At 40.0% G+C, this 17,504-nt stretch overlaps 1 protein-coding gene across 3 annotated transcripts in view; it reads left to right on the top strand.

Annotated features, from left to right (window-relative positions):
* ZC2HC1A (zinc finger C2HC-type containing 1A) overlaps positions 1-17,504 on the top strand; it is a 60,055-nt gene that overhangs the window by 25,466 nt on the left and 17,085 nt on the right. For all 3 annotated transcript variants that reach the window (XM_048841016.2, XM_048841017.2, XM_048841015.2), the window contains exons 2-7: positions 2,682-2,758; positions 4,030-4,146; positions 5,963-6,104; positions 8,601-8,749; positions 10,161-10,257; positions 11,215-11,323. In XM_048841016.2, coding sequence (XP_048696973.2) covers positions 2,682-2,758; positions 4,030-4,146; positions 5,963-6,104; positions 8,601-8,749; positions 10,161-10,257; positions 11,215-11,323 — 691 coding nt within the window. The remainder of the gene's footprint in view (positions 1-2,681; positions 2,759-4,029; positions 4,147-5,962; positions 6,105-8,600; positions 8,750-10,160; positions 10,258-11,214; positions 11,324-17,504) is intronic.

Below are 17,504 nucleotides of genomic sequence, written 5' to 3'. Positions count from 1 at the left end.
TAGGGATCTGGGGCAAAAATTGGGGATTGGTCCTGCTTTGAGCAGGGGGTTGGATTAGATGGTCTTCTGAGGTCCCTTACAACCCTGAGATTCTATGATATGAGGATATCTGAACTGTGGCTAAAGAGAAGACTTCAATGTTTTGTGCTGTCAATTAGATTAATTCACTAAATTAAAAAAAGATCAAAGGGAAATGAGGCTTGTATTTTCCATATTATTGACTGTGAGATTCTGGGGAATGGAGAATAATCTATATAAAATGGCTTAGCTGCCTAGCTCAATGTGAAAAATGACAAAGGCTAATCAAACCATCTAGACTGCATATAAGTAAGTTATGCATGTTTAAGGATCAGATCCTTAAGTTTGCAGGATCAGGCCCTTAGAAAATTGACTAAAATAGTTTGACTGATAGATGTGAAGACAATGTTCATCTGATTTGCAACAGTATTTTTTTAATCAAAATCAAGCATCTTAGTTACCGTTGTTGCCGTTTAAGTGTTATCTGGTGGGAATACCATGCTACCGTGTGGCATTTGAGTGATTTGGCTGAAATGCAATTATATATTTTTTAAATGATGGAAAAAGAAGTTTGATCATGACTTATGTCATTAAATATATCTCAAGATTGCTGTCAACATTAGTTTTACAATAGGAAATGTGGGTCACATTATGCTGTGATAAAGGACCTGCTCGTGCAAGGTGCTCAGAAATATTGTTTCTTTCCAAAAAGTGGCAAAAATTAATGAGCTAAAAATGTGAAATATAGAATCGTAGACATGTAGCACTGAAAGGGGCCTCAGTAGGTCATCTAGTCCAGCCCCTTGCACTGAGGCAGAGCTAAGTGTTATCTAGACCTTCCTTGACAGGTGTTTGTCTAACCTGTTCTTAAAAACCTCCGATGATGTAAATTCCACAACCTTCCTAAGTAATTTGTTCCAGTGCTTAACAACACTTACAATTAGGAAGTTTTTCCCTATGTCTAACCTAAATCTCCCTTGCTGCAATTTAAGCCCATTACTTCTTTTCCTATCCTCAGTTATTAAGGAGAACAATTTATCACCCTATTCTTTATGACAACCTTTTAAATATTTGAAGGCTGTTATCTTGCTCCCCCTTCTCCATGTCCCCTTTTAGTCTTCTCGTCTCCAGACTAAACAAATCCAGTTTTTTCAATCTTTCCTCCTAGGTCATGCTTGCTAGACTTTAATCATTTTTGTTGCTTTCCTCTGGACTGTCCCCAATTTGTCCACATCTTTCCCAAAATGGTGCCCAGTATCCACTAAGGCCTTGTCAGTGCTGAGTAGAATAAAAGAATTACTTTGTGTCTTCCTTACAACACTCCTGATAACACATCCCAAAATGACATTTGCTTTTTTTTTTTTTGCAACAGTATTATATTGTTGACTCATATTTAGTTTGTGATTCACTATAACCCCCAGATCTTTTTCTGCAGTACTCCTCCTTAGGCAGTCATTTCCCATTTTGTATTTGTGTAATTGAGTATTCCTTCCTAAATGTAGTACTTTGCATTTGTCCATATTGAATTTCACCCTATTTATTTAAGATCATTTCTCCAGTTTGTGCATATCATTTTGAATTCTAATTTTGTTCTCCAATGCGCTTGCAACCCCTCCCAGCTTGGTATCATCCGCAAACTTTATAAGGGTACTCTTCATGCCATTATCCAAATCATTTATGAAGATATTGAATAGAACCGGACCCAGGACAGATCCCTCTGCGACTGCACTCGATATGCCCTTCTAGCTTGATTTCGAACCATTAATAACTACTTTCAGAGTATGGTTTTCCAACCAGTTGTGCACCCACAGTATAGTAGGTTCATAATCACGAATGGCTCAGAGATATCTTCAGCCAGTTCTTTAAGTATTCTAGGGTGTATTTCATCAGGTTCTGCCAACCTGAAGATATCTAACTTGTCTAAATAATTTTTAACTTGTTCTTTTTGTATTTTAGCCTCAGATCCTACCCCATTAACACTTATGTCCACTGTGTTGGTCATCAGATGGATATATTTTATCTACAAAATAGTCTTGATATAATGAGCAACTGTCCCTAAAACATCATGTGCCCCAAACTGGTAGAATAGTATGAATAAATTTTGCCTTTTTCAGCTGCCATCTGTATGTAATGTTCTTACCAGAAATCACTTTTAAAATAGTGGTATTGACTTTACACTATTTTATTCTCTTATTCAGAACTTTCTAAATTACTTGAAACATGATTGTTGGATTCTGCTTGTGCTCCCATTGAAGTTTTTGGCCAATTTCCCATTGGCTTTCATAGTTTCCCCTACTGATACAATGGATAAAGTGATACTCTAAATCCAGACACCAAATCTCCTCTTTATTAAAGAACAGTGAAGCGAATTAGTGTTCTGAATTAAAATCTCTTGATATGTTTGTAGCTTTCTTTCTTGAGTTTCAGCTATTGGATTGCCAGAAAGAAAAATAAATTCAAAATATTTGTCTTGCAATTAGTGTTCTCGACATTTCAGATGGAGATGTTTTTGTATAATGAAAATGTTGCTTAGTATTTAAGGTCAGCGAGGTCAGGAAATACTTGGTGGAAGATAAGATTTTTACATAACTAAAGTTGGCAAAAGCTTGGAAAATTCAGTTTGCTTATAATAAATATACATGTTTTATTTTAATTTTTGTTAGAAAATGATATTATACTGCCAGCTGGAGGTCTGTTACCATGCAAGATTTGTGGAAGGACATTCTTTCCAGCAGCACTGGTGAGTAAAGTGATCATTGTTTCTATTTGCTTTTGGAATGGGTATATCAATCTGAGAACCCTGTGTTGAAACCTCTGACATGGTCAGTGCCGAAAAGCATCTCAGTTTAAATTTTCAAAAGTTACTAGTGATACTGAGTTCCTGTTTTTTTTTTTTAGGGTGCCCAACTTGAAACACCTTAAAGGAACCTGATTTTCAGAGTTGCAGTGCCCAGTACTGTGTGAAAATCAGGCCTCTTTAAAGGCACTTATAATTAATACTCACTTCTGAAAATGTTATAGGAGTTTTGGATGATGACCCAGCACATGGTCATTTTAAGAACACTTTCACAGCTAATTTGACAAAAGGCAAAAAAGGTATCAAATGTGAGATTTCTAAAGATAGCTACAGCACTGGACCCAAGGTTTAAGAATCTGAAGTGCTGTCCAAAATCTGAGAAGGACGAGGTGTGGAGCATGCTTTCAGAAGCCTTAAAAGGGCAACACTCTGCTGCAGAAACTACAGAACCCAAACCAACAAAAATGAAAACCAAACTTCTGTTAATAGTATCTGACTCAGATGATGAAAATGAGCATGCATTGGTCCGCTCTGCTTTGAATCATTATTGAGCAGAATGGTGGTTGAAGCATGAAGGGACATATGAATCTTTAGCACGCAAATGTCGTGCGACGCTGGCTACAACAGTACCATCCGAAAGCCTGTTTTCACTTTCGGGTGCCATTGTAAACAAGAAGTGGGCAGCATTATCTCCTGCAAACTTGTTTCTCTGAGCAATTGGCTGTAGTAGGACTGAGTGGACTTGTAGGCTCTAAAGTTTTACATTGTTTTATTTTTGAATGCAGGTTTTTTTGGGGTTTTTTTTACATTCTGCATTTGTAAGTTCTACTTTCATGATAAAGAGATTGCACTACAGTACTTGTATTAGGTGAATTGAAAAATACTATTTCTTTTGTTTTTTACAGTGTAAATATTTGTAATACAAAATAAGTGAGCACTTTACACTTCGTATTCTGTGTTGTAATTGAAATAAATATGTTGGAAATGTAGAAAGCATCAAAAATATTTAAATGGTATTGTATTATTGTTTAACAGCGCGATTAATTTTTTTAATCACACGATTTATCACGATGTATTTTTTTTAATCACTTGACAGCCCTAGTTATTTTTTGTTTGGTGATTGAAATAACTGATAAGGAAGAATTTCATGTTGTTCTGTATCCAAATATAAATATTGCATGCAATAGATTTCTTTCCTCTTCTTCTTCTTACAGAAAAAGCATACACCCATTTGCCAAAAAACTGTTAGTAAGAGAAGGAAGACATTTGATTCCAGCAGACAGAGAGCAGAAGGAACTGATATTTCCACAGTAAAACCTGTAAAGCCACGGGTAGGTAGATAACCTCTGAATATTATCATTTTTGACAAAATACCATACATGGGCGTGTATTATGTGGTTAATTCATTACTTATGTGCGAGGAATGCCCCTGCTGGTAATGGGTATCTGGTAAACATAGCTAAAACATGCAGTTAGATCAAGAGACCAGTAATAATTTTAAGGTCCACTATCTTTCAAAAAATTTAAATTAGATATAAAGTAGTAACCTGTGGCATTTAATTAGACATTGGCTTCTAAAATCATATTGGAATTGAAATGTAGGAAGAAAAAGGTTGTAATCAGAATGACATAATTCTGAAATCTAATGGACCAGTACAAATGTTTTCAAGATTAGTATACTATTCAAAGTGCAGCAGCCTGTCCCAGTTTCCCTCTGGATGGCTATGATTGGACCCAACAACTGGGTCCCACATGTCTCTAAGCTAACTGGGTCTGGGCAGATTCTGGTCACTGTTTTAGGTCTGGGTCTGTAAGACACACTCTGAAGTTCAGACCCCTTGTCTGAACCCTACCTTAAGATTTGGGGACTCTGTAATGCAGCTGCCCCAGACTCTGGAACCAGTGCCTCAGAGCTCCACCTAAGTGTGGGCATAAACCTTTCAGGGATAAGATTACAGGAATGCAAGGAACACTGGCTTAGCCAGGTCACTTTTCTCTTAAAAAGCACTAGAAAATTACAAATCTTTACAAAATAAAAAGTCCTGAGGTGCATCCCTGCTCTGATCCCCCCCCTTCTACAAGTCCTGTCAATGTTTGAGGTTAGGCCACATCCCTCCTGACTTCTTAGTGGATGTCCCCTCTTAAATACAGTCTCTCTACTTTTGCCATGTTCTCTGCTAAGCAGCTGCAAATCTACTAGCCATGCTGATGCTCCTGTGCAGAAAATCCATTGTTTCATGGAGTTGGACCAGCAGTTGAGATACAATCAAAGTTGCTGGCCCTAGATTGCTCTGTGATGGCTTCTCCGTGGCAGTCCTTGAACAAGATGAGAAGCACCTTTCCTGGGCAGGGTACATCATAATAGACTTGCCTTGGGGAAAGTTATACATGTGTTTAACACATAATAGAACAGGGGTGGCCAAACTTACTGGCCCTCTGAGCCGCATACAACAATCTTCAGAAGTTCGAAAGCTGGAGCACACCTGCCTGGAGCTAGGGCTTGGGGTTTCACAATGTGCAGCCTGCAGGCCTGAAGCCGTGAACCCCTCCTCCCCTCTGGACAGAAGCTCCTGCCCTACCACACTTGTGCAAGGCAGAGATCCTGAGTTCCCACCCTACCCCAGCTGGTAGGTGGAGAATGGGGGAGCGGAGAGGGCTTGCAAGCCACACTTTAATGGTAAAAGAGCCACATGTGGCTCGCGAGCCACAGTTTGGCCACCTTTGTAATAGAAGTTACAGTATAAAATGGAGTTCGTAGGTTGCTGCAGACATATACCACTATGTCACACTAAGCATTGGTTCTGGACTAGGGATCAGAGAGAAAAAAAGAGTATCAGAGATCAAGTTTTCAGGAAATAGCAATCATGTTGCTGATAAAATTATTTGCTCTTTATATTTCTGAAACAAAATCTTTTGCCATCCTAGTGCTGAGACTGAATATCCAAGTCTCTCTCTTTTTTGTCTAAGGTGTCAGCCATACTCTTCTTTGCAAACCCTGAGAGCTATTTGTCTTCCTTAGATTTAGGGTCAGTTGGGATTTTAAATATAATGGTATTAAATATTGCATAATAAAATCAGAAATGTATTTATTATAAAATGAAAGAACCCAAAACCCATAATGTTGTTTTTTTTCTGTTGGCTTCTTAGCCAGAACCCCCCAAAAAACAGTCCAACTGGAGACGAAAGCATGAGGAGTTTATAGCAACTATACGAGCAGCCAAAGGACTAGATCAAACTCTCAAAGAGGGTGGAAAACTTCCTCCCCCTCCTCCACCTTCATATGATCCAGGTATGTGAAATGGTGAAGTGCTGAAGGTGTTTGTAAATAATTTTGATATGTTGTATGTGTTGAATTGATAAGGAATGTATTGGAATAAAATGTTAATGAATGCGTCCAGAGAATGGTCATCTGATAACAGCTAAGCAGCTGATGAGTTGTGGTTACTTATTCTGACTGGCTAAGAATTGTTTACATCCTATTATTTTTGTTATCCCATTTTCTCTGACTTTTCTTTTCACTTTTAACACATGTATGTCATGTCAAAGTGTTATTGAACAATCCGGCAGTTGGCTAAGGAGCTGAAGGAAATAGATAACTTTTATGAGATTAGTCAGGTTTTTGTTTCCTTTCTTTGGAAAAGAAAATCTTCCTTTAAGAAGCAGGCCCCCCTACAAAATATAAGAATCATGCTGAGGGTCATACATAGATCTCATGCTGTTATACCTTTTTTTTTTTTTCTATGATAGCTGCCTATAGTCAAGTGAAGACTTCACATAAAATTTATCTGATAATATATGTGTATGTCCCAAGATTTGAACTGATATGTTATACTCTTCTGGACTACTGTGCCAAATTTAAAGTCAAGAAAATTTTAATTATCATTATGGATAATGTACATCTTGTTTGAAATTGAGGTCATGCAGAATATCACTGGTATAGTCCTGTACTAGTGTTTTGTTGTGGTCCTTCCAGCAAGCCAGTGAACAATAGCCTGATGGGGCTGAAAAAGCATCTTTATTGGAGCTATTTATTTGTATCTGCAACAAATCTGGGGTGTGCTTTGCTGCATATGTTTATGTCCACTTGTTTTGATTAAGTCACATGTCGAAAACCCACATTCAACCACTGCAATGCTACAGGACAATGAGAACTGTATTTCTCCTAGCCAGGTGGCTTGTTCGTTAAAAACTTCAAAAAACAAACCAACCAATTACAGTTTGGAAGGGATACAAACCCTGATGCTTAAGGACTTAAGCTAACCTCTAAGGTTCTGATTTAAAGCCCATTGAAGTAAATGGAAAGACTTCTGTTGGGTTTCAGATCATGCTCCCTCTGAGGAGATTGGGAAAAATTCTTCCCCGTGAGCAGTTTCTTCTATAATTACTCATTCAGAATTTCTGGCACCATCTGTACTGGCCAATATTGGAGACAGGACACTGGGCTAAATGAAGAACTAGTTTAATCCAGTATAGTGAATCTTATGGTACACAGCTTGGGCACTGCCATCATTTATTGTTGATTTGATGCTATTTGTGTAATTTTAAAGGTAACCACCAATGCAGGACACTCTCCTTTCCTTCCTCACTCAGCACTTATGTGAAGAGGCCTACCAGCCTGTTAAGTTGTATGTTGCTATACTGGACTAATCTCTTTTTATCACCATTCCTCTGTGTAAGGTCAAAACATTGAAGCTATGTGAACATTGATTACTGTAGCCTGTTGAGTCTGGCATCCATATCTTAAAGGGTAGTTTCAGACATGCTGAATGTTTTGCAGCTTTACCTCTAAAGACCCAAGTATATTTGCTCCTTGAAATTTACCATCTCTAAGGAAACATATTTGAACATAGAAGCCAGGATTGTCTTTCATTGTTATAAATTTTAGCGTAGCTCTTCCTAGCTTTTGCAAAGCTAACAAAAGTTGTTTTTGTAAAGTAAGAGAGACTGTCACAATGGTGATTAAGTTCATCCTGAATTACAACGCCCCCACAAATTAGCCTGTTTAAGAATGCCTCTAACGTGAGCTACATTTTCCCCTTGATTCAGTTTCCCCTTATCCGTATGTGACCTCATTCTTTCGTATTGCCTTCAATATGCACGGTGGATTATTCACTTGCCTGAAAACTATCAGTGAAAACTTGAAATTGCAATTGTTATCTTTTGGGACTTAAGTAGTAAAGTTTTTGAAAATGTACTTCAAACCCCAACCATAACTAAGGGCCTTCAAATGCAAAGGGACGTAGTGGCTGCAAGGCAGCTGTAGAAATGATATATCTTGAATTTTAATTAGGCTTTTGACACAATCCTATAGGACGGTGTTTCCCAAACTTGGGACACTGCTTGTTCAGGGAAAGACCCTGGCGGGCCAGGCCGGTTTGTTTACCTGCTGTGTCTGCAGGTTTGGCCGATCGCGGCTCCCACTGGCCGCGGTTTGCCAACGCAGGCCAGTGGGGGCTGCGGGAAGCGGCACGGGCCGAGGGACGTACCAGCCACCATTTCCCTCAGCGCCCATTGGCCTGCAGCTGCGAACCGTGGCCAGTGGGAGCTGCGATAGGCCAAACCTGCTGATGCAGCAGGTAAACAAACCGGCCCAGCCCGCCAGGGGCTTTCCCTGAACAAGCGGTGTCCCAAGTTTGGGAAACACTGCTGTAGACATTCTGGTAAGCAAACTAGAGAAATATAATCTAGAAGAAATTACTATAAGGTGTGTGCACAACTGCCTGAAAAAACGGTCATTGTTCATGTCCCCTTTTTCAAATTAAGGTGCTTTTTGTTCTGTTTTAAGATTACATTCAATGCCCATATTGCCAGAGAAGATTTAATGAAAATGCAGCTGACAGGCACATCAATTTCTGCAAGGAACAGGCAGCACGTATTAGTAATAAAGGAAAATTGTCTGCTGATGCAAAAGGGAAGCTGCCTGCTCGAACACAGGTGAATTATAATACTTTCTTTGACTGGTGATTTATTTTATGACTTTGTGATTGTTAAGCCAAGTCAGTTAATCATTTTAGGTGTATCACAAAATGCTTTATAGAGTTAAATAATACAGGTCCAGAATAACATAGCTGTGGGAGTGAGAAATCCAGAGGCATAGACAAGGGAAAAGTTTGGGTTTTTGGATGAGAGTTAATCAGGTGTGGAGATGCAGGAAGACTTTCCCAGATGATAGGAGTCAGAGAAAAGAAAGCTGTATCATAAATATAGGTGGAGATTATGGGAAATGGCAGAGAAATAGCTCTCCAGACTTCTGCATAAACAAATTACTGAAGGTTCGTGGAAGCATTAGGATGATGAGTACAGAGCGGCAAGGTTTGTAAACTAGGTTGAAACAAGTTCATAGAACATCATAAAAACAAGAAATGCAATTTTAACTGGATTCTGAAACAACTGGGGAGCAAATGAAGGTACTAGACTATGACAGTTATGGTTCTGCTTCATGGGACATATGAGAAGTTGGATAGCAGTATTTTGTATATCCATTGTCTGAATAGCTACTTGAGCAGACTACTGAGATGGGAGTTGCACTTAGTTATTGGGAGGAGATGGAAGACCTACAATAAGATTACATTCAGTGCCCACAGACGCACAGTTAGAAAAGTAACTTACATATACATGGTTGTCTAGATGATGATAGGCAGATTTCTGGACATGAGAGATATAGGAGGAGAAGGAAAATGCTAATGGTCAAGAATGATGTTAGGTTTACAGTACAGGAAGCAAATGGGAGATCGGAGTGTATGTATTATGTCTTGTTCTTTCTATAGTACCTTCACCATAGGGGCTAGGTGCTTTAAGTTCAGAGGGTGAAATACAAAACAAACACAAACTAAAACAGTTAATAAAAAGCTAAATAAAATTAGTTAATCTTGCATTATGTCCTGAAGGTGACTAGGCTCCAAGTCTGTGCAGAAACTGGTCCACCATCCAGCTGTGTGAATGGAGTTTGGAACAAAGAAAAGAGGCTACTTTCCTGAGCACTCTCCTAAGAGAGGAAAATTTTAGTTGTGGCATGATAATATTAGGGGTTATTAAAAGAGATGAGCAGTGGGAGATACTGGGGGGTGGGGAGAGATACAATGGGATACAATTTAAAAGTTTCTACCAGTTAGAATTGTTTTTAATCTTTTCTACAGTATTTTACATTAAATGGATAGGAAATGTCTTTCAATCCAGTAGAAACAATTTCTTCATCCACTGTTCCAGAAGCAGTGCTGACTGATGATAATTTCAGGAACTGGGGTGGGAAGACAGGCTAACAATCTTTCATGTTACATTTAATTACTTGATTAAACAGCTAAATAATTAATTATGTTGTAGTTGAGTTTTATGTCCATTGTTACAGTACAAGCCTGCTACAGTTAAAAAGGCACCTTCTGCAGGATCAACACCATCCTCATCACGCTTACCACAGCCAACTAATGTTAGCAAAACTGTTGTAGGTATGAACTGGTATTTTGAATTATGCAACTACTTTCTAAATAACTAATTTCAAACTATGAAATCAAGATTGTATAATTTTAGTAGCTGTAGAGTTCTATGAGTGGTGCACACAGAGAAAGACAGGACATAAAAGCTTCTTATGGGGAACTCATAGAACTCAAATAGTAGCACATGAATTAAATGGCGAATGGTGAATTAAATGGCGACTGGCTTTTACTTGCATACTTCTTCCAGTTGCTTTTACTAGTTTTTTGTAATCTCAGGCCTTTGTGATGAGCACATATTATGATGTTCATTTGTAAAGTTATTTACGCAACTAAAAATCAGTTAAAGTAAAGATTTACTAAATGTCCTAAAATAGGGATTTCAGTCTCAGTTCATCAAGACGCTTTAGCACATGTGTATCTTTAATCATAGTTCTAGTGAGGTCACTGGGACTGCTTTCATGCTAAATTACACATGTGGTTAAGTACTTTGTTTAACTGGGACCTTTGCGAACTGATCAGATTTGAAGTCAGATTTTTCTTTTAGTTGGTAAATTCTCTAATAAATTTGTACACTGCATATACTTCTAAAGAATTAAAAAATATTTATAGTAAAGCAAAGTCTGTAAACATTGGGCCCTATTCTAGTCACAAATAGGCACCTATTATTTATATCTGTGAAATTCATTATTACAGTTATGCAGGCCCTATGCATTATAGAATTTTCTTTAAAATGCAGAACACACCAACCAATGCCCCATATTTTAGAATACAATAGACCTTATTGTCTCAGTGTGCTTCTGTGAATTTTCTAGGTAATGATTAGTACTTTTGCTAATGCCGTTATATATTCAGAAATTATTTTTAAGTAGTAGTGTAATGATTCCAAAGTGGGCAGTACATGATATCATACAAGAATACTATTTTTGCATCTAGGAGCAAAATCTAATATTAGCTTCTTTATATCGTAAGGTACACCTACGAGTAAAGTGTTATCTACAGGTGGGCCTTCTGGAAGCAAAATTCAGACCTTATCTCCAGCTCATAAAAATTCAGTGGGCATGACAAGCCCACAAGCAGGGTAAGTCCACATTAATTTTGTAGTTAATGTTTGATTTGTCCCTGATGATAATTTTGAAAATGTTAGTTGTTCACTGTGCTATCGATATAATTTAAACTAATTACTATTCTTTCTATTAATGGTAGAGATGAAATGGGCCAATTTCATCCCTGATTTAACTCTGTTGACTTTTCTGTGTATGAACCAAAGATGAATTTGGTGTGGTATGTTTACATAGCACGCTATGATTACAGTTTAGGAAGTGGTAAGTTTAAGGGCCATCAAGCTTGACAAATGCCTCCTTGACTATGTAAACAAAAGGATATGATGTTGAGAAGGCTTAGCCCCCTGTGGATCAGCTCAGTTCCCAGCCATTTCCATAGCTCCATCCTCCTGACCTACCTCAATCCAGCTTCTCCTCCCCCATTCTGCGGCAGCCTTTCCTAGTTCTTCCCTCCTCCAGCAGCTAGCTTCATGGGCTCACTGTTCCCCAGAGTGCTCCTGTCACAGCCTCATGCAGTTCAAGAAACAGGGTAGGTGTTTTTTTGTGTATGCCTTAAAGGGAAGGATAAGCATGTACTGTGAGGAACATGATGGGGGAAGCATGAAGGGATGTGTGCAAGAAAGAGATGGGAGGTAAAGACAAAGAGATAAGTAGGCATACAGGAAAGGGTAAGAAAATAAATGAGAATTAGAAAGTTAAAAACAGAAATATTGAAGAGAAGAGAGAAGAGGAGAAAGAAATAAGGAAATAGAAGGAGAAAAAGAAAAGGAAGAAATGATGCCGACCTGTAAAGTTAGAAATTGTTGCTTTTATATTATTATTATTTGTATTATCATAGTGCTTAAGAGCCCCAGTCATGGACCAGGACCACATCGTGCTTTGCACTGTAGAAACACAGAACAAAAAGATGGATTCCATCCCAAAGAGCTTACAGTCTAAGAGATAAGACGAGACCTGGACATGTTTAGTCTTGAGAAAAGAAGACTGAAGGGCGCGACCTGATAACAGTTTTTAAATGTGTTAAGGGCTGTTATAAATCAATCAATCAATTGTTCTCCATAGCCACTGAAGGTAGGACAAGAAGTAGTTGGCTTAATCTGCAGCAAGGGAGATTTAAGTTAAATGTTAGGAAAAACTTTCTAACTATAAGGGTAATTAAACCCTGCAACAGGCTTCCAGGGGAGGTTATGGAATCGCCATTATTGGAGGCTTTTAAAAACAGGTTGGACAAACACCTGTCAGGGATGGTCTAGGTTTACTTGGTCCTCCCACAGTGCAGGAAGATGGACTTGATGATGTCTTAAGGTCCCTTCCAACAGAACATTTCTATGATTTTATGAAAATAAGTAGGGTGGTGATAGGCCGTGTAGGGACCAGGAAGTAAAAATAAGTAGCTTATGTCTGATGTGGTGGAGAGAGGATGTCATTGAGGAGATTTATATAGAGGGTTGGCATTGTCGAAGCAATGGGTGAGGAGAATCATCTTTGCAGTAGCAATCTGAATGGATGTGAACAACGCAAAGTTGGATTTGTCAGGGTCTGAGAAAAAGGTGTTTGTTGTAGTGATCAAGAAATGAAATGATGCGAGCCTGATTGAGAGTTTTAGCTGTGTGGATGGATAAGAAAGGCAGTCTCTGAAAGATGTTATGCAGAAAGAATCAAGAAGACTTTGACATAGTGTATATGTGATGACCTAGAGTGAGAGGTCCAAGTCAAAGGTGACACCCAGGTTATGGGTCTGAGTAACATGCAGGAAGTGGTGTTGTCCACAGTGATCGTGAAAGTAGGTAGCGAGGAGGACTTAGGATAGGGGTGGGAATATTGGGAGCTCTGTTTTAGCCAAGTTGAGTTTGAACTGATGGCTAGACATCCATGAGGAGATGTCAAAGAGAGAGAGGCTGAGATTTTAGTTTAGACAGAAGGAGACAAGTCTGAAGTAGAGAAGTAGATCTTTGAGTTTTCAGCATAGATGGTAGTTGAATTTATGTTTGCAGATGAGATTACCCAGAGATAAGATGTAGAGGGAGAAGAGATGGGGACCAAGGACAGAAGTGTGTGGAACCCCCACAGAAAGTTTGACAGTGGATGATGACGATCCTCCGGAGGACTGAAGGAGTAATTAGAGAGATAGAACAAGAACCAGAGTTACAGAAGCCAAATGTGTCAAAAGCAACTGACAGGTCAAGGAGAATGGGGATGGAGTACTGGTTCTGAACTTCAGCTAGGAAAAGGTCATTAGAAACTGTGACTAGAGCAGTTTCAATGGAGTGGAAGGGGTGAATGCCAGATTGGAGAGGGTCTAGCATGGAGGAGAGGAACTCCAGACAAGGATTGAAAACAGTGCACTCAGTGAGCTTAGAGGTGAAAGGGACATGAGGTGGTGGTTAGAAAAGCAAATGTGGTTAAAGTTTCTGTTCTTTTTTTTTTTTAAGAAGGAAAAATTCTACAGCATGTTTGTATTGTGAGGGGAAACAGCCGAATGGGGTTGTGATGGGAGAGAGGGGCAAAATAGTTAAGGGTAGAGAAGAGTAAAGCATGGAAAGAATCAACAGCCATGGAAGAGGTGGGGAGAGAAAGCAGAGAGGAGGGGACTGAGAGCAGACAACGAGCCATCCGTGCTGAAGGACTGGAAGTCATGGAAAGGCTGACTGACAGGACCTGAGAGTAAGGGTTGGTGTGGGAGGAACACTGCTGAAAGAGACCAGGTGATCAGTTTGGAGAGGGGGAACTCAGCAACAGAGAGCTCAGAGAGAGAGAGAGTGCACCATGGTTGGTAAAAACCAAGCCAAGTGAATGGCCTTCTTGGGGACTGGAAGAGTTGATCTATGGCTGCAGGTGGAATGAAAAGGTTGAGGGAACAGCCATGGGCTTGGGAGGGTGAGGAAATGTACAGCTAAGGGGTCAGGTGGGCCATTAAAATGGAAGTTGAAGTCACTGAGGATGAATGTGGGAGATTGTGAGGAGGAGAGAGAGCCAGGAGTTGAAATTAGGGAGAAAGGCTGAACATAAGAATGGCCATACTGGGTCAGACCAAAGGTCCATCTAGCCCAGTTTCCTGTCTTCCGACAACGGCCAATGCCAGGTGCCCCAGAGGGAATGAACAGAACAGGTAATCATCAAGTGATCCATTCTCTGTCGCCCATTCCCAGCTGATGAGAAGGAGTTTGGTGGGTGATAGATGATGGCAGCATAGAGGAAGGAGAGAAGAGGAGCCAGAGAAGTGATGTTCAGAAGAGGAAAACGAGTGGGAAAGGGGAGGAGGAGAGTGTTGGAAGTGCAGAAATGGGAGAGGAGAAACCCAGTACTCCCTCTCCCCCCCCCCCAGTCTGATCCACATCAGGGAGTGTGTAAAGAGGAGAGGGCAGCTGCAGAGGCAGTACCAGTCAAAGGGATCCAGGCCCCTGTGAGAGCCAGGAGTTGAAAGGAACAAGATATAAAGAGGTGGTGGATAGCTGTGATTATTTTAGAGGTGGAGTGGGCATTCCTGAGAGAGCAAGAAAAGGGGACCAGTGAATGGGGATCAAGGGACCTAAGTGTGAGGTTAGGAATGGTGGAATGAGGGGGTCACACATAGTGCCAGGAATGAGTGTGGGAGATGGAGTGATGGCCAGGGTTGGGGCAAATGTCACCAGAGGTGAGGAGGAGGATGCAGATGTAGGACCTGAATTTGTAGTGGTGGAAGGCAGGAAGGAATTTGGGATGGAGAGGGGAATAAGAGTAGCCAGAGGTGGTGGGAACTGTAAAGGAGGGTGGGTAACCAGAGAGGGGAGATGGAGCCAGTGTGGCGAGGGAGGAGGAGGATAGATGCTATGATGCAGAAAAGTGGTATGGTGAGTGGCAGATGGACAAGATTACAAAATAGAAACACCCACAGACGGTATGATCTCAGCCTGGCTCTGAGTCCCTCTGTTTGCAATGGTCCTCTGCTATGGGCAGAGCTTTCCAATTATAGGCTCTCTTGGTGATGAGGGAACAGGTCCAGGCAGTGATAGAGTGGCTATGATGGCTCCTGACTCAGCACTAAGCCCAAGCTGTCTGTCAAGAGGTCCCCTGCTGTGGGCAGAGCTCCCCAGTCAGTCTCTCTTGGTGAGGTGACCAGATGTCCCAATTTTATAGGGACAGTCCTGATATTTGGGGCTTTTTTTTTATATGGGCTCCTATTACCCCCTACCCCCGTCCTGATTTTTCACACTTGCTATCTGGTCACCCTGTCTATTGGTGACGAGGGGGTAGGTCTGACTCTTCCCTCTTTAGAATTCCCAGTTGAACTAATTTCCCAGTTCATTTGCTCACTGAGCATGTTTCCTTCAATCTGTCTCTGCTTTAGGAAATGTAATAGGGAAAGGAAGAAAATAAAGGAAAACATCTTCCATTTCCTCTTCTGATACTTAGGGCTTGTCTATACTTATGGCTAGATCTGCACTGTTGCGACTGATTCAGCGGTGTCGATTTAGTGGGTCTGGTGAAGACCATCTAAAGCAATGGCAGAGCATTCTCCCATCGACTCCTGTACTCCAGCTCCCCATGAAGAGTAAAGTGAGTTGGCGAGAGAGTGTCTCCCGTCGATACACCGCGTTGACCTAAGTTACGTAAACTTCAGTTACATTACCGTAACATAGGTTGACTTACAGCTATAGTAAAAAGAAAAGGAGTACTTGTGGCACCTTAGAGACTAACCAATTTATTTGAGCATAAGCTTTCGTGAGCTACTGAAGTGAGCTGTAGCTCACAAAAGCTTATGCTCAAATAAATTGGTTAGTCTCTAAGGTGCCACAAGTACTCCTTTTCTTTTTGCGAATACAGACTAACGTGGCTGCTATTCTGAAACCTTTCAGCTGTAGTGTAGACCAGCCCCCAGAAATTAAAGAACACCTGTATGGCCACTTCAGATGAGTGCTTTAAGCAGCATCTTACATATGGCTTGGAGCAAACTTTATTTAGAGAATTGCATAACTGACTAGACATTATTTTCAAGTAGTGAAATGAATTTTTATCTAAAGACAACGTTTTTAAAGCAGAGCAATTTAAAACTTGCACAAATATGCAGTGGTATTCCTTCCAATTTACAATTCCTTCAGTTTTTAAAACTTTTAAATATAATTTTCAGAAATGTCATTTAGCCTTTGGCTTTCCTGTTGGCTCCCTGTTTTTCTGCTCCATCCATAATCTTTCCAACTGTGGTGTGGATAATTCCAGTTTAAAGTTCATGCTTCTAAATAGTTGTAAGTTCTAAAAGCACATCTGTACTGGCTGGTCTGCATAGAGGATAACAGCCTACTACTGCTACCAATTATTCTGTTAGTTTAAGAGGTGGAAGTCTGTTCTCTGAATCTAGAAGTCACAAACCTACTGATGACCCTTATGGATGTCAATAAGATGTTCCTAGATGAACTTTGTTTTTACAGAATTTTTTTTAAACTTAAATTACATTGGAAAAATACTACATTAAAAGAACATTATTAAGGTTTATAAAATCAAGCACTCAGAAGTTAGGGAATGCTAGAATTAAGGTTGCCTTTATTTGGCCCACTTATGTGGACTCTTTAATTACATAATGACATACTGTTTTTTTTCCCCACAGTCCCCTGCCTCATTCAGTACATGGTATAGACCTGATTTGGGCGTAAACCAGGGTTATACAATGAAGGAGACTTCACTGTAGGACCCCTGTTTCATTTGTTGCAAAGGAAGGTGTGTAGGGAGTGGGGTAGGGAATGGCAGGAAGAGAAAGGATGGCCTCATGGTTGAGGCAGTTGAATGCCCCTGCTGAGAACTTGATTCTATCTGTGCCTCTGCTAAATAGTTCCTGTGTGATGCTGGGCAAGTCACTGAAAACAAATTTTTAACAGCTGGCCACTGATACTGTGTCTCTCATTTTCTGGGTGCCCAACTTGAGACCCTACAGATGGATTTGCAGAAGTGCTAAAGTACCCATAGCAGCAGATGAAGTCAATAGCAGCTGTGCTTTGAAAATATAAAGGGCTATAAAAGTGTTCCGTTCTCTGAAAAATCAGGCCCTAGGCATCTCAAGTTGGACACCCAAAGTTAATGGACACCTTTGAAAATTTTGGCCTTAATCTCTCTAACTGTTTCGTATCTGTAAAATGAGAAAAATGTAGCTCTTTCTATGTAATATCCACATAAATCAGAACAGAGTATAATGAGAGGAAGTCTAATGATCAACATTCTGAAAGGGTA

Source organism: Caretta caretta, chromosome 2 (genome assembly GCF_965140235.1).
Source record: "Caretta caretta isolate rCarCar2 chromosome 2, rCarCar1.hap1, whole genome shotgun sequence".
Taxonomy (NCBI): domain Eukaryota; kingdom Metazoa; phylum Chordata; order Testudines; family Cheloniidae; genus Caretta; species Caretta caretta.
Note: the sequence above shows the minus strand (reverse complement) of the source record. Positions and strands in the feature narration are given on the sequence as shown.